The sequence below is a fragment of the Erpetoichthys calabaricus genome, chromosome 7 (genome assembly GCF_900747795.2).
Source record: "Erpetoichthys calabaricus chromosome 7, fErpCal1.3, whole genome shotgun sequence".
Lineage (NCBI taxonomy): Eukaryota > Metazoa > Chordata > Cladistia > Polypteriformes > Polypteridae > Erpetoichthys > Erpetoichthys calabaricus.
Genome location: NC_041400.2, coordinates 183,012,307 through 183,037,316, shown reverse-complemented (window position 1 = coordinate 183,037,316; position 25,010 = coordinate 183,012,307). Strand labels below are relative to the sequence as shown.

The following is a 25,010-nucleotide window of genomic DNA, read 5'->3' as shown; positions in this document are numbered from 1 at the left end:
ACGAGGTTATTTAAACCCTTGACACATATTTTTAGGAAGTCACTGCTCACTGGAGAGATTCCGAAGAACTGGAAAATGGCAAATATCATCCCATTATATAAAAAGGGTGACAGGGCAGATCCAAGCAACTATAGGCCAGTAAGCTTAACATGCATCACAGGAAAATGAATTGAAGGAATTATTAAGGATAAGATTGAACAACACCTGGCAAGAACAGGAGTTATTAGGAACAGACAGCATGGGTTCAGAAGAGGGAGGTTGTGTTTTACTAACATGCTGGAATTCTATGAGGAGGCAACAAAAGGATACGATCAAAGTGGAGCTTATGATATTATTTATCTGGACTTTCAGAAAGCATTTGATAAGGTGCCACATGAGAGGTTGGGCATCAAATTAAAAGAAGTGGGAGTTCAGGGTGATGTTTTTAGATGGGTGCAGAATTGGCTCAGACACAGGAAGCAGAGGGTGATGGTGTGAGGAACCTCATCAGAACTGGCTGATGTTAAGAGGGGTGTTCCACAGGGGTCAGTGCTAGGGCCGCTGCTATTTTTAATATATATAAATGATTTAGATAGGAATATAAGTAACAAGCTGGTTAAGTTGCAGATGATACCAAGATAGGTGGATTAGCAGATAATCTGGAATCTGGTATATCATTACAGAAGGACTTGGACAGCATACAGCCTTGGGCAGATTTGTGAAGGTGAAATTTAATGTCAGTACATGTAAAGTATTACACATAGGAAGTAAAAATGTTAGGTTTGAATACACAATGGGCGGTTGGAAAATCGAGAGTACACCTTATGAGAAGGATTTAAGAGTTGTAGTGGACTCTAAGCTATCGACTTCCCGACAGTGTTCAGAAGTCATTAAGAAGGCTAACAGAATGTCAGGTTATATAGCGCCTTGATGTGTGAAGTACAAGTCCAAGGAGGTTCTGCTCAAGCTTTATAACACACTGGTGAGGCCTCATATGGAGTACTGGGTGCAGTTTTGGTCTCCAGGCTACAAAAGGGACATAGCAGCACTAGAGAAGGTCCAGAAAACAGAAACTAGGCTGATTCAGGGGCTACAGGGGATGAATTATGAGGAAAGATTAAAAGAGCTGAGCCTTTACAGTTTAAGCAAAAGAAGATTAAGAGGAGACTTGACTGAAGTGTTTAAAATTCTTAAGAGAGTTAGTCCAGTGGATCGAGACTGTTATTTTAAAATGAGTTCATCAAGACCATGTGGACACAGTTGGAAACTTGTTAAGAGTAAATTTCAAACATTAGGAAGTTTTTCTTCCCACAAAGAATGATAGACACGTGGAATAAGCTACCAAGTAGTGTGGTAGACAGTAAGACGTTGGGGACTTTCAAAACTCGACTTGATGTTTTTTTGGAAGAAATAAGTGGATAGTACTGGCGAGCTTTGTTGTGCTGAATGGCCTGCTCTCGTCTAGAGTGTTTTAATGTTCTAATTTAATGTGTGGTGTAGTAGACTTAAAACAATAAGATTACAGGGTTACCCCCGATCTCCTACTATGTAACCCTAAAGCGGATGTCTTTGTTCAAATCGTATGTTTACTTATTTAAGTAATGTGATCATCCTAACCTACTACATACAACACAGAAATTCTGCAAGTGTTGTATCAGCAGGTTAAACATCTTACTCTTTAGTCTTTAGTTAAATTAGGCAAAATAGTTTTTTTTTTAAGTGTTTTTTTTTTTGGTTTCATCCGTTTTGGGATATGGATGTCTAAGACGAAATTCTGCTAACAACAGTATTATTTTTCCGTTTTTTTTTTTTTTAATCCTGAGGTATCCTGCATTTACTGAACCCGAGGGGCTTCAATTACAGTATATGCAAATATATATATATATAATGTATAAGCATGAGTGGCAGAAAAAAAGGCTCAGAAAGAAACAGAAAAGAGAGCTAAAGCTTCATCCAGGCCTAAACAGGCCTCAAGTTTAAGTTCCAGAGACTGACTTGGAACAGACAGGCGAAAGCACAGATCTGCCGGGACCTGACGCTGCTGCATCATCTTCAGCCAAGAGCAAAAGTGGGAGTGAATGTGCAAGTGAGTCAGGCCAGGAGTACTCGCCGATTCCAGAAGGTTCACTGAAACTGAAAAAGGCCTTTCTTTCCACTCTGTCAACTACCCCTCATGATCCAGCAACACCAACTCCAGCTGGCCTTGCTACTCCACCAGCGGAGCACAGAGAAGGCCAAAGTGAACTGTCCGAGCTGAAGGTAACAATCACTGCAATGATCACCATTTTAAAATGGGGACATAAAGGAACTAAAAAATAACATACAGAAGGATATAAAGAAAGATATACAGTGGTGTGAAAAACTATTTGCCCCCTTCCTGATTTCTTATTCTTTTGCATGTTTGTCACACAAAATGTTTCTGATCATCAAACACATTTAACCATTAGTCAAATATAACACAAGTAAACACAAAATGCAGTTTTTAAATGGTGGTTTTTATTATTTAGGGAGAAAAAAAATCCAAACCTACATGGCGCTGTGTGATAAAGTAATTGCCCCCTTGTTAAAAAATAATCTAACTGTGGTGTATCACACCTGAGTTCAATTTCCGCAGCCACCCCCAGGCCTGATTACTGCCACACCTGTTTCAATCAAGAAATCACTTAAATAGGAGCTGCCTGACACAGAGAAGTAGACCAAAAGCACCTCAAAAGCTAGACATCATGCCAAGATCCAAAGAAATTCAGGAACAAATGAGAACAGAAGTAATTGAGATCTATCAGTCTGGTAAAGGTTATAAAGCCATTTCTAAAGCTTTGGGACTCCAGTGAACCACAGTGAGAGCCATTATCCAAAAATGGCAAAAACATGGAACAGTGGTGAACCTTCCCAGGAGTGGCCGGCCGACCAAAATTACCCCAAGAGCGCAGAGACGACTCATCCGAGAGGTCACAAAAGACCCCAGGACAACGTCTAAAGAACTGCAGGCCTCACTTGCCTCAATTAAGGTCAGTGTTCACGACTCCACCATAAGAAAGAGACTGGGCAAAAACGGCCTGCATGGCAGATTTCCAAGACGCAAACCACTGTTAAGCAAAAAGAACATTAGGGCTCATCTCAATTTTGCTAAGAAACATCTCAATGATGGCCAAGACTTTTGGGAAAATACCTTGTGGACTGATGAGTCAAAAGTTGAACTTTTTGGAAGGCAAATGTCCCGTTACATCTGGCGTAAAAGGAACACAGCATTTCAGAAAAAGAACATCATACCAACAGTAAAATATGGTGGTGGTAGTGTGATGGTCTGGGGTTGTTTTGCTGCTTCAGGACCTGGAAGGCTTGCTGTGATAGATGGAACCATGAATTCTACTGTCTACCAAAAAATCCTGAAGGAGAATGTCCGGCCATCTGTTCGTCAACTCAAGCTGAAGCGATCTTGGGTGCTGCAACAGGACAATGACCCAAAACACACTAGCAAATCCACCTCTGAATGGCTGAAGAAAAACAAAATGAAGACTTTGGAGTGGCCTAGTCAAAGTCCTGACCTGAATCCAATTGAGATGCTATGGCATGGCCTTAAAAAGGCGGTTCATGCTAGAAAACTCTCAAATAAAGCTGAATTACAACAATTTTGCAAAGATGAGTGGGCCAAAATTCCTCCAGAGCGCTGTAAAAGACTCATTGCAAGTTATCGCAAACGCTTGATTGCAGTTATTGCTGTTAAGGGTGACCCAACCAGTTATTAGGTTCAGTGGGCAATTACTTTTTCACACAGGGCCATGTAGGTTTGGATTTTTTTTTCTCCCTAAATAATAAAAACCACCATTTACAAACTGCATTTTGTGTTTACTTGTGTTATATTTGACTAATGGTTAAATGTGTTTGATGATCAGAAACATTTTGTGTGACAAACATGCAAAAGAATAAGAAATCAGGAAGGGGGCAAATAGTTTTTCACACCACTGTAAACGACATATACACAACAAATGAGAAGCTGCTTCAGGACATTAATGACCAGGAGAAACATTTAAGTAATCGCTTTGAGGCAACCTTTAAAGCTATACTAGGAAAAATTGAGTTTTATTTTAAAGTGTTATTTATTCACCTTTTCTTATATATAAACGTCTACATGTAGAAGTGTGTCTGTCTGTCTGTCTGGCCTGGAAGTGCAAGGCTACAGCATGAAGTTCAAAGAAAGCGACTCTATCGCCAAAGTGAAACCGCCGACAAAAGAGAAACTCGCTTAGCCAGTAATACACAAGCAAGGCGAGCACATCGGGAAAACGAAACCTCAGAGGAGAGAGAAACTCGCTTAGCCGCTAATAGATAACGGAGGCGAGCACATCAGCAAAACGAAACCTCTGAGGAGAGAGAAACTTGATTAACTGTTGATAGACGATGGAGGTGAGCACATCAGCAAAATGAAACTGCCAAGAAAAAAGAACCTTGCTTAGCCGCTAATAGATAACGGAGGTGAGCACATCGGCAAAAAGAAACCACCGAGAAAAAAGAACCTCGCTTAGCCGCTAATGTGCACCCGATGTGATTGATTGATTGAAGTACCAGAATCCATAGTTTCCAGGAGCCCAAGCTTTTTACAGCACAGGCTTACAAAGCTCGTATCTAATATTAGATTTTGGATAAAGATGTGAAAACATTTTTGGTCAAAAATAATAGAGGAGGTTAAGAAACTTTGCTCATTTGGCAAACAGAACCCGTGGACAAATAAACAAATACAACATGGTGTCACGTACAACAAGGCTGCATGTTGTACATGAGAGCCATGTCAATCAAATGTACACATTCCTATACTTTCTATAATTACAAACACAGAGGTCCTCACCAGTTTAACTCCATCAATAAAGTTTTCTGAGGTAGACATCATGGCTGTAGCTGAAGGAGGAGTTGGAGGAACTCTTTCACGAATTCCTCCTGTTGCTAGAACACACGCGACTGAAGCTGGAATGGCATAAATAACAAGCTGAAACAAAAAAACAGTAATAAAACAACACTTGCTGAATCCCACAACACCAAAAGGAACACATAGAAATCATATTTCCACTTACAAAAGAGTGGATGTTAATTTTATGCTAAAATATACAAGGATAAATCAAAAAGTAAAGACAATTTGAAAATTATTCTGTAACCGCAAGGGTTAGAAGTTGATACAATACAACACGGTCACAATGGCTTATGGGTAGTTTGAACACACACAGCACAGCATTCTGCTGTTAGTCAGGTTATAGCTAACGTGAAATGAACATGGATGCTCCCCTACGGGATTGCACCATTATTAAGCAATGCACCATCGTGAGATTTCTTTGAGGGGGAGGGAGTGAATCCTGCTGAAATTCACCGAAGGATGTTGGCTCAGCACAGAAATGAAAACTGCATGACTCAGAGAAAAGTTTATGAAAAGGTAGAAAGGTTTAAAGCAGGAAGAACAAGTGTAACCGACAACTCTCGATCCAGTCGGCCATCAGCATCATGCACGCAAGCCCACATCGACAAGACGAATGTCTGCATCAGATAAGACCGATGGATTATGTTGCTCTGTTGTTGCCGCACATTTTGATATTGGCACATGTCATAGTGCATGATGACTTGTACCAAGATGGGTTCCAAACAGCTTACTAATCTGCACAAGCCAACATCATTCAGTGAATTTCATCAGATTTCACAAGCTCTGCTCAAAGAAATCGCACTATGACGCTTTGTTCAGCAATGGCGCAATTCCACAACGGAACATCAGTGTTCAGTTAGACTAATGGCAGAGTGCTGTGCTTTGTGTGTTCAAGCTATTCACAGGTCATAGTGAAACGTGTTGTTGTATTGTGTCAGCTTCTATTCATTGTATTTACCGCATAATGTTCAAATTGCTTTTACTTTATGATTTACTCCCAAATTACAGTTCAGATAATGGGCCTTCTTCATACCTGAATGCTGCAGTTCTAAGATCACTTTTACTTTCTCATATTGTATTGTTTAGCATTGTAATCATCCAAAAATTTGACCTTGAGATTTTGATAAATCTCAACGTTTTAGACCTCCCTGAGTCCAATTTACTTTCTCGTAGGCAAAGTATGTAATCATCCAAAAATTCAACCTCGAGATTTTGATGAATCTCTACATTTTAGACCTCCCTGAGTTCGAAAATACCATTTTTGGAATTATGTCTGTGTATGTAAACACGATAACTTGAGAATACTTTGAAAGAGGTAAACCAAATTTTGCAAACATATATTACATCCAAAACTGAAGTTTCTATCAACTTCTGGGCCACTTCCACTAAGTGGAAGTGGTACTTTACCTGAAAATTAATACAGTAGCAAGAAACCATAAAATTATCAAAAATAACATCTTATACCTATACATATAATAAAAATATGACCTTTTTTTTGGTTTACCCATATGAATGACTCATCCTTATGTCTGAGTATACAAGAAAGTTGAGGGGAGGTCACTCACAATTTTTAGAATTACATTCTACATGTTTTTGCTGTTTCCAAACTCTGATGGACGCCAATTCGAACTCCTTTTTACTTTAACCGGGATTTAATTTTTTATTGTGAGCTGTGAAGCAGCAGTGCTAACCATTCATTTCCACTGAAGAGCTAACAGCAAGTCAAACCGCCAGCTCTTGCATCACAACTAAACTGCTCTGCTAGGGACCTATAGTCACCTTTTGCTGTAGAATTGTATTGACTAGACTTTAAACTGAGGCAAATCCTTACCAGTGTAGGAATATCAGAAACATCCTTGACTATTATAGGAGAAAGAATGTTGGCAAGCAGAACTCCAAGGGGATTAGCTGTGGATATAAAAGAAAGTAAAAATTGTGATTATGCAAGGTTGACTGAAAGTGGAGGACTTCTTCTAACTGCACTATGATTTCCAATTTATTCATATCAATATGTACACACACAATCAACTACCACTAACTATAAAACATTCAGGGAGGACCACAAAACCTTGTCCAATGGGGTGCATACATGCTCTGTGTGAATAGTCGAGGGGTGGTCAACTCTGATCCTGGAGAGCAACAATGGCTACAGGTTTTCATTCCAATTATTTTCTTAACACTAGAATTACCAAAGCCTTTGAAAAATCTTGTAATCCCGGCCCACCTGTCGTTAGTACTAAAACATGAAAAACATTTCTTTTAGGTATGTGTTCAATATTTCTTGCATGTCCTGTCATCCTACACGTACATAGATCTTTGTAGATATGGAACATACATGAAATGCATGTTCCAAATAACGATATATTATTTACCCTATACAACTCCAGGCACCTCACACCCAGATAAACAGACCTGAGCTGGGAGAGGTTTTTGCTATTTCTGCTGCGGTGGGGGAAATGGGATAGCAGGCTGCTTGCTGCTTGGGCTTACCGACACATTTACATCACAAAAGACGCTGATGGAGAGGTGCGAATGGATTTAAGGTGGGATGGGATTGCGAGTTTTTTCGTAGGCGTTGGTAATTCTAGTGTTAATTAGTGACTAGTTTTTGCTACTAACTAACTTCATTAAATTTATTTTCTATTTAAGACTCAGACCCTTTACATCAGGGCTCGAGGGTCGCAGTGGCTTCAGGTTTTTTTGTTCCAACCCAGAAATCATTCATTGCTGATGAAGCACTTATTACTCAAGTGCTTCATTTTAGTGGTCTCACTTGTTAAGCTTTTGAACCCTGAATTGCTTATTTTAGTCTTAAACAGCTGTATTCATTGTAACTGCTCCTTATTACCAATAAAATGCAATTGACAAAGAAACCAGCAGTTCTTCATCTCACTTGTCTCCATTTCCACCCATGTGAATTTATTGTAAACTATTTGGTTTAATTAAGTCAGGAGGAAACTGAAGAGAAGGTGAAGAACTGAAAATGACTCATCTGTTTTAGGCTTCAAATCACTTGGATGATACATGTATTATTAGAAATCTCTGATTTAAGAATGAACTGACATGGTAGAGCTAAAACGCTAATAAGTCATGAAATTAAATAAGATCTGTTATTGGTGAGGATTGGCTTCTAATTAAACAACTGGCTTGGAAGAAAATTCTGCAGCCAATGCGGCCCACTAGGATCAGAGTTGGCCACCCCTGGAATAGACTATGAAGGGCTTAGACATGAGATGTTAAATAAATTCCAAAATTCCCGGAGCAGGCTGGGAAAGCCAAGATGGTGATAAAGAGCCGCATGAGGAGGAGGGTTTCCTGCAGTTTGCCAAAGCGGAACACGTGACCTGCCCTGAAGGATTGTGGGAAGGAGAAGGTCAGCATCATCTCGTATGTGAGGTCGTCATTTCCCTGACGGATTCGAACTCCCGGAAGGGGAAGGGGGAGGCGAGCAAAGCACCGCCCGCCGCATACGAAGGTAAAGAAGGATGGGGTATGACTGAACGGTCATCCACTAAATTAGAACAGGCGGATCGCAGTTGGCCGGTGGCGGCACCCCGGAACTCTATTTTCCAAAACTCCAGTTCCCAAGAGTCTGTGCGAGTCCCAGTGGAGCATATGCAAGACACGGGCATGCTCATTGGCTCATGGCCAGGAGGTAGGGCTGATAATGGCTCGAGACTACCTCCAGCCGATTCAAATAATAATACAAAGTTTTTTCCAGGTCCTATAATCTGTGAAAAAACTGATCGAGGAATTGGGAACAATGGCTGAAGCACCTTTAAGACAAGTGGAGGAATACCTGCGGTGATTTGGTCAGGAGCTTCCTGAAATGGTTAATTCGGAGGTACAGGTGTTACCGGTACCATTCAAGAAAGAGGGACGCAGAGTGAAATGGCCCCGTGATTAATTAGTAGCGGGTGTCAAGTAACCTTGAGCCCTACACTTGAGACCGGAATGATGACCGAGTGTCCGGTGGAAGGATTGAATAAGCTGGAGCAGTGGGGTAGTGTTGACTCACGGATTGATTCGATCCTTAAGACATTGGCACCGTTTCATTCAGGAAATCAAAAGGGGTGCAAACAGCAAAGGGTCTCTCTCTTACACAAAGAGAGACACAGACTGTGAGAAAGCCCCAGATTAAAAAGGAGATCCTGAAAGAGAAACGTGGGTTTCCTGATAAAACAGAGCGTGGAGCTGCAAGCTCATGTGTGGCTGGCGGTTCATCCTCAGCTGTTAGAGCGAGCAAGCGTTTCCAACTTGTTTTCAGTCTCGCAAGGCGAGACTATCAGGGGGAAGGTGGCTGTGCTATGAATGCCGCCGGCCGGGCCATGTGTGGAGAAATTGTCCACGGAGAACCAAGGAGGAAGTTAAAAGTTGTCATATGTACAGTGTCTCCCTATGGTTCTCCTGTGGTTGCTTTACAGGACAAAGCCACGGTCAGGCCACAGTAAACAGTGCCTCCTGGAGAAGAATAACCCTTGTGAGACTGGACGCTTCACCCCACTGTGCTCAGCTGAAGGTGGGCAATTGTGAGGGACGGCCGGCAGTTCAACCCAGATGAAACGAATGGATGCTAGATGGTGACTTCCCTGCAGCTTAGCAGTGCCCCAGATTCCCGCAGGGCACTATGGGAGATGGAGTTCGGCTTCACAGCCCTGCTGGGTATCTGTGGGAGCCGCCAGAGGATGCTGCAGGGAGACAAGGGGATTTCGGTTTCTAATATAGCCCTGAAGTACTCCCAAGTCATGGGGACGGAAGGAAAGAAGTACTTCCGGGCTGAAGAAAAATGTAATTCTCCATCTGACCCGGAAGTGCTGACAAGTCACGTGAACAGAAGAGGAGAAGTGCTTCCAGGTCAAGGACTATATAAAGGACTGGTGGTGACCCAGCAATTTGAGAGGGAGTGTGACAGAGCTGCTGGGAGGAGGAGAGGAGGAGAATTGATGTGTTTCAGTACTGTATTGTGTGATGATTATACAGTGGTGTGAAAAACTATTTGCCCCCTTCCTGATTTCTTATTCTTTTGCATGTTTGTCACACAAAATGTTTCTGATCATCAAACACATTTAACCATTAGTCAAATATAACACAAGTAAACACAAAATGCAGTTTTTAAATGATGGTTTTTATTATTTAGGGAGAAAAAAAATCCAAACTTACATGGCCCTGTGTGAAAAAGTAATTGCCCCCTTGTTAAAAAATAACCTAACTGTGGTGTATCACACCTGAGTTCAATTTCCGTAGCCACCCCCAGGCCTGATTACTGCCACACCTGTTTCAATCAAGAAATCACTTAAATAGGAGCTGCCTGACACAGAGAAGTAGACCAAAAGCACCTCAAAAGCTAGACATCATGCCAAGATCCAAAGAAATTCAGGAACAAATGAGAACAGAAGTAATTGAGATCTATCAATCTGGTAAAGGTTATAAAGCCATTTCTAAAGCTTTGGGACTCCAGCGAACCACAGTGAGAGCCATTATCCACAAATGTCAAAAACATGGAACAGTGGTGAACCTTCCCAAGAGTGGCCGGCCGACCAAAATTACCCCAAGAGCGCAGAGACGACTCATCCGAGAGGTCACAAAAGACCCCAGGACAACGTCTAAAGAACTGCAGGCCTCACTTGCCTCAATTAAGGTCAGTGTTCACGACTCCACCATAAGAAAGAGACTGGGCAAAAACGGCCTGCATGGCAGATTTCCAAGACGCAAACCACTGTTAAGCAAAAAGAACATTAGGGCTCGTCTCAATTTTGCTAAGAAACATCTCAATGATTGCCAAGACTTTTGGGAAAATACCTTGTGGATTGATGAGACAAAAGTTGAACTTTTTGGAAGGCAAATGTCCCGTTACATCTGGCGTAAAAGGAACACAGCATTTCAGAAAAAGAACATCATACCAACAGTAAAATATGGTGGTGGTAGTGTGATGGTCTGGGGTTGTTTTGCTGCTTCAGGACCTGGAAGGCTTGCTGTGATAGATGGAACCATGAATTCTACTGTCTACCAAAAAATCCTGAAGGAGAATGTCCGGCCATCTGTTTGTCAACTCAAGCTGAAGTGATCTTGGGTGCTGCAACAGGACAATGACCCAAAACACACCAGCAAATCCACCTCTGAATGGCTGAAGAAAAACAAAATGAAGACTTTGGAGTGGCCTAGTCAAAGTCCTGACCTGAATCCAATTGAGATGCTATGGCATGACCTTAAAAAGGCGGTTCATGCTAGAAAACCCTCAAATAAAGCTGAATTACAACAATTTTGCAAAGATGAGTGGGCCGAAATTCCTCCAGAGCGCTGTAAAAGACTCATTGCAAGTTATCGCAAACGCTTGATTGCAGTTATTGCTGCTAAGGGTGGCCCAACCAGTTATTAGGATCAGGGGGCAATTACTTTTTCACACAGGGCCATGTAGGTTTGGATTTTTTTTTCTCCCTAAATAATAAAATCCACCATTTACAAACTGCATTTTGTGTTTACTTGTGTTATATTTGACTAATGGTTAAATGTGTTTGATGATCAGAAACATTTTGTGTGACAAACATGCAAAAAAGAATAAGAAATCAGGAAGGGGGCAAATAGTTTTTCACACCACTGTAGTTATGTCCTGTTTATTGTGGTGGAGGTGCTTTGGGGCACTTTAAAGAAGAAAATTAAAATACTTCTTGGTGCTTTTAAACCTGTGTCTGCATCTGTCTGCTGGGTTTCACGGGGCAACAGCAGCCTCAAGCGTCCACCTATTTACAACAAGCACACGACTGAGTAACACAGAAGTAGCTGCTCCTTTCTAAGTCATTTGCTCTGCTCAACATTGATTGTTGGTATTCAGAAACAATTAAGAAAGCAAAGCAAAATCCACAGAAAATGTGAATGAGTGAAAAGTAAACCATTTAAAGATATCGAAAAATGCAAATATGTCTTAATTTCCTATTAATGTAAATCTGACATGGCTGCACTTTTCTAAATACAAAATAAAAGGGAAAAAAGGGGTCAGCTAATTAAACAGTGAGATCAATTAAAGGTAACAATGATCGACTGAGAAACTGGTTGGAATAAAAATCTGCAGCCACAGGGGGCCCTGAGAACTGAATGTAGGGAACCGCTGATCTAAATTAAATCTAAATCTGAATCTAAATTCCTTTGTCATTTGCATCTTATTGTTACTAAGGACCAATTAAAAACAGTAAATGCAGCCATTTAAGACTAAAATAAGGGTGGAAGCAGAAAAATGTCATTTGAACAACAAGTGCGTCAACAGCAATTATTGACTTCCCATTTAACAACTAGATTGGAACAAAAAACTACAGCCCTTCAGGACTGAAATTGTTCACCACTGATTTAAATAATGTAAAAAAAAAAATAAAAAGATCCACTCACACATTGAAGCGAGCATATTGGCAGTAGCTCTCTGGTGCTCTGGAAACCAAAGGGCTGCCAGTTTAGTGGGAGAGAAGAGCACAAGAGGTTGAGCAAGAGCACTTATGGTCTGACCAACCATCAGGACTGGATAGATCTTTGTGTTTACAGTGCTGAGGTACCGTAAAATGCTACCAATCATGTTCAGCCAGGAACTTAAGATCAGCTGCAAAAAAAAAAGGACAAGAATCTTTAACATGCACTCACAAAAGAAAGTCCAATAGAGCAATGAAGCAAAAGGCATGGAGGTGACTTCAGGCAAAGCCTCCTGTGTGCAATATACAATCTGAGGGGGACATTCTTGATAACTAAGACAAATGGCGGTCAGACTGTGAGACTTTTTTTTTAACTATTACATTTTTCCCATTCCTGTATTTTGGATTATCCCTCTGCATTTTCCTTCTGTCCGTGTGTTTGTGATATGGATGTGAGTGGGGTTGCCAGATGTCCCTTATATATACGGGACATGTCCCATATTTGATAATTTTGTCCCCTGATCCCATACTGATCTTTCATGGACACCCAAATGTCCCGTATTTAGTTCATTTTGAAATTTCGTAATAAAATATATATTTTTACTACCTTCTAACACTACTTAGTTGTAACTTTATAAGTAATTATACTTTCTTTTCTCAGATTCTCTTGATGAAAATAACCCAAATGTAACGAGGAAACGAGTGTTTGCTGCCTGTTTGCTGCCTTGTTCAGTTGCTCTGGTTGGCAGAGGATGGCGACACTCTTACTTACCGTTTTGTTCTCCAGCCGCACTGCTGTGTACTTCTGTATCAGCATTGCAACATACAGTGACCGCCAACAAAGTGTGCTGTTACTACTTGCCACGGCCCACTTTAGTTCTAACTGCCTGTATTAAATAATAATAATATTTCTCTGTTGTCTGTATTAAATAAATATTTTCAAATGATTTTACTTTTGTTTTCCTCATAACCCATTAAAATCCTTGCTTTATGTTTTAAACTTATATCTCTACTTTTACATAATATATTAGTCTGGGTGTGTAAGGGGGCATGTATAAATGTATTATGTCTGTATTAGGGCGGCACGGTGGTGCAGTGGTAGCGCTGCTGCCTTCGCAGTTAGGAGACCCGGGTTCGCTTCCCAGTCCTCCCTGTGTGCAGTTTGCATGTTCTCCCCATATCTGAGTGGGTTTCCTCCCACAGTCCAAAGACATGCAGGTTCGGTGCATTGGCGATCCTAAATTGTCCTTAGTGTGTGTGTGTGTGCCATGCAGTGGGCTGGCGCCCTGCCCGGGGTTTGTTTCCTGCCTTGCGCCCAGTGTTGGCTGGGATTGGTTCCAGCAGACCCCCGTGACCCTGTAGTTAGGATATAGCGGGTTGGATAATGGATGGATGGATGTATACCCTTTCTTGTGTCGTGTGAAGGACAGCCGGGTCCCATGCCCGGCAGGGACGCCCCTACTGCATCTGTTCCGGGGGAGCTACCATGGACAGCTCAATACCTCCCTCGGGACGCTTGGTGGCAGCCTCCCTGGCAGACGATGATTCCCCAACCTGGCGCATGGCTCCATGGGAGATGGAGTCCTCCACAGCCTGGTTGGGGGCTCGGATGGCCGCCAGGGGGAGCTGCATGGAGTCTGCAGCCCGGCTGGTCAAATCTTCAGCCCCACCCGGAAATGCAATTAAGGCCAGGTGATCAAGCACCTGGAATGCTTCCGGGTGGGGTATAAAAAAGGGCAACCACCACCACTCGGGAGAGCCAGAGTCGGGAGGAGGAGGACTAAGCCTGAGGAGGAGTGGTGGTGCCAGAAGGATTGTTATTGTTCTGGGACTGTGTTGGGCCTGTGGGACACGGGGAAGGCGTGAAGAAAAATAAAAGCGTGTTTTATTTAAGTACGTGCCTCTGCCTCAATCTGTGCCGGGTCGGGCGCTATATAGCGCCTTTCACAGTCGTAATGAAATGTATTTTATCTTGTGGTGTTTTTGTAGAATAAACATTTGAAATGTGGTACTTCTTTTTGGCTCACCCTGTATTTATTCAAAGAGCTTCTGTAAAAAGCTAAATTTCCCCCTGGGGACAAATAAAATTCTATCTATTACAAGGTGCTTTCACATCTGTCTGTTTGTCGGAGAGCTACTCTTGTTACTAAGTTTGTTGTTATAAAAACGGAATCTTTTACTACACTGGCCTCGTCAGGATAACTCAAGTTCAGGGAAAGTGTTTTCTTACCGTCGGCCTCTTTTATGGTGCAGCCTACCTCAGTTCTAGTCATATAGTCCTGAGTGACGACACAATGTTGTGGTATCTTCTGAAATGTATTAAATCAGGGGTTCCCAGACTTGGTCCTGGGGGGACCCCCTGAGGTTCTGCTGTTTTTCTTTCAACCAGCGTCTGTTGTTCATTGGACTCCTAGCCTAATTAAGAAGGCTGGTATTTGACAGTTTCTAAGTTTTGGCATGAAGGCAGAAATTTCAAAACTGTGTGGTCATATTTATTACAATGTACAAATCACCTATGTATGTTACATGGGAAACATTTAGTATTTTAGGTTTTTCTTAACTTGGTTTGTGAGATGTTTTTGGTATCGTAATCATGATTTCCATTCTGCTCTTCCTGTTCTTCTGCTTATTTAACTCATTCTTTCCTAATGAGCACATTGCATGAGGACTTGCAGCCTGTCAACATCCCGTGTTATTTTCCTGGGTGTCTGCTTTACTTGTTTTGTCATCATTAGGATACAATTAAGGGTGGAAACTACACAAGGAAAGAGTAAGTTACTAGGAAAACAACAACATTTCTTGATTTGTTTTGAAAGTCTAAAACGTTTGGCACTATTTCAATTAAGAGAACAGTGTCAGATTTACTACGGCAGGTCTCGGTAATGAGACTGTGATCTGATTTTGTATTTTGTGTAATGTCATTCACCAATGCAGTCTTATTTGTAAGTAGGCAAATACTTAGCAAACAGCATTTTAAAGTTCAAAGATATTTTTTGGACAGTTTTATAACTTTACTTTGAATTACGTTACTAACATAGACATACGTAGTGAAAGATTTGATTTTGATTCCAGGTCAAATTTTGCAGCCACCTCCCCAATGCCCCACCAGTTCAGCTGTTTCCCTGTGTTCTAAGCTCAACATGGCCACTGGCAGGTAGTGGTCTTTAAACCTCAAGTGTTACCTCCATTTAAATTCAGTTTTATGAACATCATCTGAAAGTCCAGTGGGTGTCCCACCTCAGCTTTATCTAGTGGATCTGTATATTCCTTTTGACCAAGAGGGGGACTCAATGACACAACTGGTATAACTCAAGTTCCAGTCCAAAAGAAATCTTTTAACTGGTGTCACACAAGCGCGCTTAGGGAGCCACGGAAGGACCAAAGACGTAACGTGCAACCTCATGTCAAACGGGAATGACGGAGCACTAACCTCTCTCTTTGTTTTCCCAGAAAGAAGAAGCGTCGCCACCATGAAACCACAACACATCTCTGACCACGCCTTGCCACTTACGCCTAGTCTTCCCCTCTGATGACATCATGGCTCCCAGCATCCAGTTCACCAACACTTCCCAGCATTCCTCTGGCACTTCCGGTCCCCCCTCTATAAATGTCCCCATTTTGCCATTTGTTTTTGTCTTTTGTTGAATGTAATTGGTATTCACTGGACCGAATTGTGACATATTGTGCAGACTGTACATTATACGGGGCCGGAAAACCCCAAACCTTTTTATGCTTCTTTGTCATTCTTTACATTGGGCACAGTTGCTTTTACACAAGCACTTCCATGAAGATGCCCACATGCAAAACAAAAATAAGCAATAACTCCTTCCATCTTTTCTTTCCTCCTGTCTTGCTCTCCAGGCAAGTGTTTCTCCTCTTCCACTCCCGACTCTGACTCATCTAGTTGAGGAGGGGGGGGTTCTTTTTGAATGTTATCCCAGGGGTATTTCCAGTACACCATCAACATGCGCCAAAAGCACTTCCAGGTTAGGTGGAACCTCCACCGTCTTCAACTGGCAGCTCCCTCCAGCAGTACCCGAGAACCTCAGCAGCACTGCTCGTTGGAACTACAGCTCCCATTTAACCCCACTGGTGCCCAGATAGGAATACCACTAGAGGAACACAACCACACAGCATACTGGGAGAAACATATGACCCTAGAAGGCAGACTCCCACTGTCCTTTCAATTCCTGTGGTCTCCAGACCAAGAAAAGTACCATGATCCGATCCAGTCGAGATGTCAGCCTATCTGTGTCCACCTCTCCACCCTGCATTCACATAACTGCCTACCCGCACACTCTGACTGCAGATCCTGTTTCCAGGTGAAGAGCCAGACACCCTTGTTATCTTGTTATCATGCCCTGATCCAGACAATCCCTTGCCAGTCAGATAGCCCTTCACAATGTATAAAAATTACTGCTTTCGACACACTTACACAAGATTTAAGTCCTAGAGTATCAAGCATCCAAGAAGTTCCGAAGCCGAATGGAATTGCCACTATCAGATAGATAAGAGACAGCATGTTAACCTGGTCCAGCGTCACATCGTAGAACTGAGACGTCTGGTCTGCAATTGGGGCAAAACTCAGCCAGAGCTGAAATAAAAAAGGGATAAAATATTAAGAAGAAAGCAAACTGTAATAATGGTTTCAAATTAGTCTGGAAAAAAACATATAAATACTGTAAGTACAAAATCAGACACATATTTATTCTAAATGCAAAAGAAAAGATGGACACAGATTTCCTAAATGAGAGCTTGTTCTTCTTTTAGATGACAACAGAGTGCTATTGTTTACTGCAACACAACGAGAAAAAACAAAAGTGGAAGGAGACATGAAAGAGAATGAGGGCCTGCCATCACATCACAACATCACAGCCTAATGATACTCTCCTTTCAGATACACAGACAACACCTGGACAGCCTAAAGGCAATATGGTCTCTCTCTCTGTGTAAATGTGTATATATCTTGTGGAGGATTGCCGGCTTTCCAGTCCGGCCCTCACCCCCAGGCCGCTAGGAGGAGCCCTCCGGACAGCATATTGGTGCCCCGAGTTCCAGCAGGGCCTCATGGACTTTGTAGTTTCACAGCCCTGCTGGATACCTTGGGGGCTGCCAGGAGTCACTGTGAAGGGGCTAGTGGACTCTTACATGCCCTATAACCCGGGAGTGCGTCACAGTCACGTGACTGGAGGAAGCGACGTGCTCCCGGGATGACGAAGAGGACTGTTTGCCCTGACCCGGAAGGAAATGGACTTGTGTGTTGTGCTTAGAACCACTTCCGGGTCAGGGGCTATAAAAGGACTCTGGGTAAGCCCAGACATTTGAGCTGAGCTGGGAGGTAGGAGGGCGAAGTGTCTGGGAGTGGAGGATTGTATTGGTTATTGGAGAATAGAGTTTATTGTAGTATATGAGTAGTGTGGTGTGTGTAGTGCTTTGTGCACTGTATTATAATAAAAAGAATTATTATTGTACTTTCACCTGGTCTGAAGAGTGGTACCTGAGGGTTCAAGAGGTGGACAAACGCTATATCTGCTACAATCTCTCTATTATATTGAAAAGTTTTCCATTGTGTCCATGTTATTCAGCCTTGACCACTCCACTCCACACTGCTTGACCAATCATTACTCGTACTGCACACATCTTCTCTCCATCCCACCCCGTGACACGCTCAGTTATAATGTCAAGGAAGAAAAGTAAATTATACATTCAAGAACGCTGAATTTTAGATCACGATAGAAAAGGAGTGGCAAGAACTGATACTGAACATCAATAAAAAGAAACTGAGTAAAAAATAGCCGCAAATAATAAAAATCAAGAACAAAGAGAATCGTCCAATAAATGAAAAAGAGAAAAATATCCCAAACAATATGCGAACAGAAATGTAAAACAGCAACATTTATAAAATGTAAGGTAGATGATAAAGTAATTCATAATACAGTGGAACCTCGGGTCACGACCGTAATTCGTTCCAAAACTCTGTTCGTAACCCGATTTGGTCGTGACCCGAAGTAATTCCCCCATAGGATTGCATGTAAATGCAATTAATCCGTTCCAGACCGTACGAACTGTATGTAAATATATTTTTTTAAAGATTTTTAAGCACAAAAATAGTTAATTATACCATAGAATGCACAGTGTGATAGTAAACTAAATGTAAAACATTGAATAATTCTGAGAAAACCTTGAACAACAGAGAAAAGTAACATTGCAAGAGTTCACGCTATAGTGCTACGAACTGCTCGCTAAAAACACTATTTTTAAATGAGTTTTAAGCACCGGGGAAAAAAATGAACATTTGAAAAATCCGTAATTTAATAAACCACCAAGAAAAGTACATTGCAACAATGCATGCTACGAACCGATCGCTGTAAACAGAAGTGAAGTGGAGGTTAAAATCCAATAGAAAAAAATCTTCATTAAATACAACGAGGTTAAAACAATGCTCGAATCTGTCTCTTTAAAAGCAAGCCCGGTGCATTCTTTAAGTGCCTTCTCGGCTTTATGTGGCCAGCCCTCTCGCTCTCTCTCTCTCTATCTCGCTCGCTCGTTCGCTCTCTCTCTCTCTCTCTCTCTCTCTCTCTCTCTCTCTCGCTCTCTCTCTCTCTCTCTCTCTCTCTCTCTCTCTCACTCATTCGCTCGCCCGCTCTCTCTCTCTCTCTCTCTCTCTCTCGCTGCACAGTGAATGCACAGGGAGAGACTGAACGCGTGCGGAAATCATCAGTGTGTACGAACCGGAAAGGAAACTGGCTTGTTCATCACCCGAGTGTGTGGTCGTGAACAGATGCAAAAGTTTGGCGAACTTTTTGGTTGTAACCTGATTTGTACGTGGTCCGAGACGTTCGTGACCCGAGGTTCCACTGTATTGTTTTTTGGAGGCATTAATTTTTTATTTATTTCTTATTACATTTTATTATGTTTTACTTCTTTTTTAACTTTTATTTTTTTCCTACATTTTATTATTCATTGGTATTTAAAATAGACAGTTGTAGTGAAATACTCAAGTAACTGATTTTCTATCAATAATAACTAAGGACCCAACCATCTTCCCCTCTCACCCCTCATACTCTTGTATATGCCATCTCTTTAAATACAATCGCTTTCTCTAACAGAGGAGCACTCCCGATTTTTAAGCCAGGACTTGGGCTTTAAGTATAGGAAAATACAGGGAGATTCACTCGAAAAAAGTCCCGAATATTCAGTAAAAACTCTCGCTAGGACAAAGCAATCTGAACGAAACAAAATGCAATGTGCTCCTCAGTATATGGAGCTTCAAACAAGTTGGGATGCCCCTACGTCGGAGCGATGAGGTAGGTGCTGGACAGTGAGTTAACAGAAGATGGAGCAACGTGTCACACATCGGCAAAGAGCATAGCAGAAATTGAGTCCTTCTTCAGCAACAGAGTAATTTCAAAGGGGCTTTGGCCACCATGGTTGCCGGATCTGACACTGCCAGACTTCTTCTGTTGGGGTCTGCTCAAAGGAAAAGTCTATCAGAACAAGCCTCACACTGTGGAAGATTTGAAGGAAAATGTCCAGCGTGAGATTGCTGCTATTTCCCCCGAGACGCTTGCCGATACATTCAGGAACATGGAGCGTCGTATCCAAATATGTCTAGCAGGAAATGGAAACCACTTCCAGCATCGCATGTTATGCAATCGATTACACATACATCAAGGTAGAGAGCGTATTTTTTTTTGTTCAAATTGCTTCATCCTATCGGGGGTTACAACAAAATATTTGGGGCCTCTTTTGAGTGAATTTCCCTGTAGATAATAGCAGTCTGTCCTACAGGAAACATTATGATTGATTATGCCTGTCTAATCAGAGTGCAAAAATTATAAGACACATAACATGGAACTAATATTTATGTACACAATAATAAAGTACCAACCACCTCAGCATTGAGCCCATTTGGATCTTCACAAAAATAAAAATGATCTGCACAGCGAAGGAATGGCAATTTGCTGAGATCTTTAAAAAGCAAATAGCAGACACACAGTCAGACAGGCGAGTGGTTTGTTACACTGGGGAGACAAACATGGGCATTATAACAGAAAAATGAAAAAAATTAGATGGGCAACGTTATGAATTCTGCGGTGGGTTGGCACCCTGCCCAGGACTGGTTCCTGCCTAGTGCCCTGTGTTGGCTGGGATTGGCTCCAGCAGACCCCCGTGACCCTGTGTTCGGATTCAGCGGGTTGGAAAATGGATGGATGGACGTTATGAATTTAAATTACTCCAGAAACAAGTTAGCTGCCAGGGAAGAGGAAAAGAGGAAGGCCTAAGAGGTTTATAGATGTAGTGAAAGAGGACATGCAGGTGATAGGTGTGACAGAGCAAGATGACGAGGACAGGAAGATATGGAAGAAGATGATCCACTGTGGCAACCCCTAATGGGAGCAGCTGAAAGAAGAAGAAGATTATTTCCTTTATTTATAACAAATTTCCTAATTTTTTGTATGCATGGCCCATCCTTAAGTAAGATGACCTCCATGTAAAGCATTCCCTGAGAAACAGCAAGGCCCTATAGCCATTCCTCAAGAGACAGAGTTGGAAATGCCATCAATAAGTGACTTATAATGCCATAATAAAATTAAACAATCATAATAGAAATAGACCGCAAAACATTACATCTTATGTTTAATTTCTGATACTCAGGTTTGCTCTGCTGTGACCTGACAACTGGCATGAGCCACTGGAGTTTGGATTCAGATTTTCACAATCCTTTTTGTTCTCGGCCCTCTAAATAAAAGCTTGTTCTAATGTGCATCATGCTTATGAAAGGGTGGGCAGAAGAGGCAGACAAAAGGACTACTTGTCATATAACTGTGCTCTTTGTCTGTTGGATGAGGGCAAATTTCTAAATAGCTGAACTACAGCCTATCTAAACCTCCATAGCACAAGATTTCTGTGCTGGCTATAAGGCTGGAATTTAAGAGGTGGATTTGAACACCAAAGCTAGCAGAGTCATGTGTACATCCTGTTATTTTTTAAACCACTTTCTTCAGATGAACTGGTTAAAGAAAATATGCAGCTGGGGGTTAAACCAGCAGCATGAGGTACAACATAGCAACTGACCTTGCATGGGATGCCTTCCCACTATAAGGGACTCTCAAACTACCATCCATCTTTCCATCTTCTGCCATTTTATCTGGATTCAGGTCATGAGAAGAGCAGTCTAAGCAATTTGGTCAGACAACCCGTTTCCCCACCACCTCCTCTGGAGGGGTACAGTGGCTTTCCCAGGTCAGTCGACAGGTATAATCTCACCGTTGTGTCCTGAGTCTGCCCTGCAGTCTCCATCCAGTTGGATATGCCTAAAATGCCTCCTCAGGAAGACATCCAGGAGGCATTCGATATCAGATACAATTACACAATTTATTATTGTAAAGCCCAAAATAACACAATGTTATGGTGTATAAAATGTATACATTTTGGTTTAATTTTCCATTATATTTTGTTCAAGACAAGACAACAGATGAACTACATTTAATACAAATCAAAGCAGGTTTTCTTCCCTTACACCTCACTTTTAAAACTGTTCCAACATAGAAAGGAAGACATGCTGGTGGCTCAATTACTTTATAACCTGGGAAAGGAAGACTAAGCCGACACCTCAGGCTATTGATATGGACATCTGGGACAACAATTTGGTTTACAGCCTGGGAAATATGGACATGAGGCAACATCAAAAAACCTTATTATCTGGGAAAGAATTTGAGCAAAATTCATCTATTATATTGACAGCCAACCAATCAGGTGCATTTGTTGTGAAACCATGGCATGACATTTCATAATAAATATGCCTTATTTTGAAAGCAACATCAGCGAAGAAGATAGTAGAGTAGAAGAAAGTAAAGAAGGAGAAGAAGAAGAGGAACGGACGAAGACGTCACTGGTCGTCAGAAAAGCATCATGAACATCAATTACTAAATCAAACGCCGCCCTGGGACATTCATCCTTGTCATCTCTACTTTTTTTTGTAAGCTTTTTCTAAAGACTATACATATCCAGACTTTCCTATCAGTCCTATTTTCTATTATTCTTTGTTCCAGTGGTATTATTATTATTCTTGTAATAAATACCATGCTGCTTTTAACTTTCCATGCTTTGTCTTAATGTCTAGAGTGATTGAAGTAATTAGTTAGATTTCGTTGAGCACCTGGAGCAGCCGGACATTTGCCATTATTTCTGTGCTGCGAGGTTTATTTTGGCTGTGAGTGAAGAGCTCCACTCAGTAGTAGGGAACAGTACGTAAAGAAGGTATTATTGGCAGATAAATGGCCTATAGTCAAGAGTGCTGAGTCTTTGTATGTTTAAATGTATTCTTGTAGACCAAAAGTAATATTTAGGTCTGAGATATCATTAAAACATCGTATGTTGTTTGTGCCGATAATAAGTAAGTCTCCTGAAGTGCTGAGTGACAGGCTGTGTTATACCTGAAGCACCTGTGTGGTTTAAAGTGCTAAAGGTTAATCAGCGTGTGTGTGTCATTCATAGGGCACTGTTGTGGTTAGGGTCTGTGTGTATGCGTATAGCTTTGTGTGTGTGTGTGTGTTCATCTTAAAGTGCAACAGTAGACCAACCCGATAACGAACTTGACGAGAACACTTACCCTTGATAAAACAGGTAAAGGATAAGTAGAGGGAAATAATACGATAATCACACAAGAAGTGCCACAATGGGCTTTAACAGGCCCTGTTATTTGACAACCCCCCAGCCTTGACTCTCTAAGAAGACAAGAAAAAATTCCCCAAAAAAAAACATTGTAGGGAAAAAATGGAAGAAACTTGGGAAAGGCAGTTCAAAGAGAGACCCCTTTCCAGGTAGGTTGGGTGTGCAGTGGGTGTCAAAAAAAATGGGGGTATGCCCGAACCACCTCAACTGACTCATTTTGATGTGGAGGAGCAGCAGCTCTACTTTGAACTCCTCCCGAATGTCTAAGGCTGAACCCAAATATCCTGTGAAAGAAGCTCATTTCTGCCACTTGTATCTTTGATCTAGTTCTTTCGGTCACCACCCAAAGCTCATGACACCATAGGTGTGGGTAGGAACGTAGATCATCTGATAAATCGAGTGCTTTTCCTTTCGGCTCAGCTCCCTCTTCATCATGACCGACAGGTACAATGTTCACATCAACTGCAAGCACCGCTCTGCTCCACCTGTTGATCTTCTGTTCCCTTCTTCCCTCCCTCAATACTTAAACTCCTCCGCTTGAGGCAGCACTTATCCCCAACCTGGAGAGGACACTCAACCCTTTTCCAGATGTGAACCAAGACCTCGGCCCAGGAGGTGCTCATCCTCATCCTGGCCGCTTCACACTCTACTTACAAACCACTCCAGTACGTGTCTAAGGTCACAGGCCGATGAAGCCAGCAGGACCACATCATCGGCAAAAGGCAGAGATGTGATCTGGACACCTTCCCTCCGCTCCTTGGCTGTGCCTAGAAATTCTATCGGTAACATTTATGAATTCAAAGTACACCGATGTAAAGAATTACATCATTTGCAAAATCCCATGAAAGACCGCTTGAAACTTGATGGAGAACTGTTACTAGCCTCCCAAAAGTAACTAATCTGCAACCCTGACATGTTCAGATATAGGAATACTGTCATATTATGGTTCCTTAGCATTCTGTATGATATACAGTGGAACCTCGGTTTGCGAGTAACTTGGTTTACGAGTGTTTTGCAAGATGAGCAAAAATTTTTAATAAATTTTGACTTGATAAACGAGCGAGGTCTTGCAGTACGAGTAGTACATATACGCTTTGTCTGCTGAGCATCATGTGATCACAACAGAGCTGATGGTTCTTCTCTCTCTCTCTCACTGCAGGATTGTGGGCAATCATCTCCTATTCTCTGTCTGAGTCGGCGTGCCTTACTCATATAGTCAACATCCGTACGAGCGTATACTGTTTACTGCAGCATTAGCATTGTGACTGTGTGTGTGCGCGCACGCGTGTGTATGTGTGTGTGCTCGCTCGCATGTGTGTGTATGTGTGTGTGCACGTGCGCGTGTGTGCTGTGACGTGCGAGTCCCCGTCTTGCACCCTAAAACACGAAGCTGAGTCTCAGTACTTTAGCAACACCAGCTTTATTCAGCTTGAAACAGCAACAGCACGGTTATTTATTGTAGCAGGATCTGCGGCTCTCCTATACACAGACACAGCAGTCAGGCAGGGCCCTGCACATTTATAATGTTCTTTGTTCCTTGTATCACCCATCGATGGCAGGCGCTTATAGCATGTCCGCGATCTTTTCGGATTCGCTTTTATGGCAAACTGCTACAGTGCTGGGAGACTGCGATTGCTTTGGGACACTCTTCCGCATGAAGTCCTGTTGGGTGCAATCCCACAAGAGTTTAGAAACTCACTCACACCAGCCATGATTCTTTTCAAAGGTAAAGTGCAGGTTAATTTGTTTTATGTATTTTTACTTTATATTTTGTATTAATCATTTTTATATGAATAGTTTTGGGTTGTGGAACAAATCATCTGAGTTTCCATTATTCCAAGTACGTCCTGGTCACGTGAGCAGGAGAGGTGACGTGCTTCCAGGTTGAAGAAAAGGACTGTTTACCCTGACCCAGAAGGAATAAGGAACTGTGGACTGTTGGGCAGGAACACCTCCGGGTCAGGGTGTATAAAGGACTCTGGGAAAGCCCAGTACACTGAGCTGAGCTGGGAGGTAGGGTGGCGAAGTGTCTGGGCGAGGAGGAGAGAGTATTGTATTGT

General features: G+C 42.0%; 1 protein-coding gene across 1 annotated transcript in view; it reads right to left on the bottom strand.

Annotated features, from left to right (window-relative positions):
* slc49a3 (solute carrier family 49 member 3) overlaps positions 1-25,010 on the bottom strand; it is a 74,186-nt gene that overhangs the window by 27,593 nt on the left and 21,583 nt on the right. Inside the window, exons 2-5 of the mRNA XM_028805812.2 lie at positions 16,709-16,867; positions 12,260-12,464; positions 6,714-6,790; positions 4,823-4,960 (exon numbers count right to left, since the gene is read on the bottom strand). Coding sequence (XP_028661645.1) covers positions 4,823-4,960; positions 6,714-6,790; positions 12,260-12,464; positions 16,709-16,867 — 579 coding nt within the window. The remainder of the gene's footprint in view (positions 1-4,822; positions 4,961-6,713; positions 6,791-12,259; positions 12,465-16,708; positions 16,868-25,010) is intronic.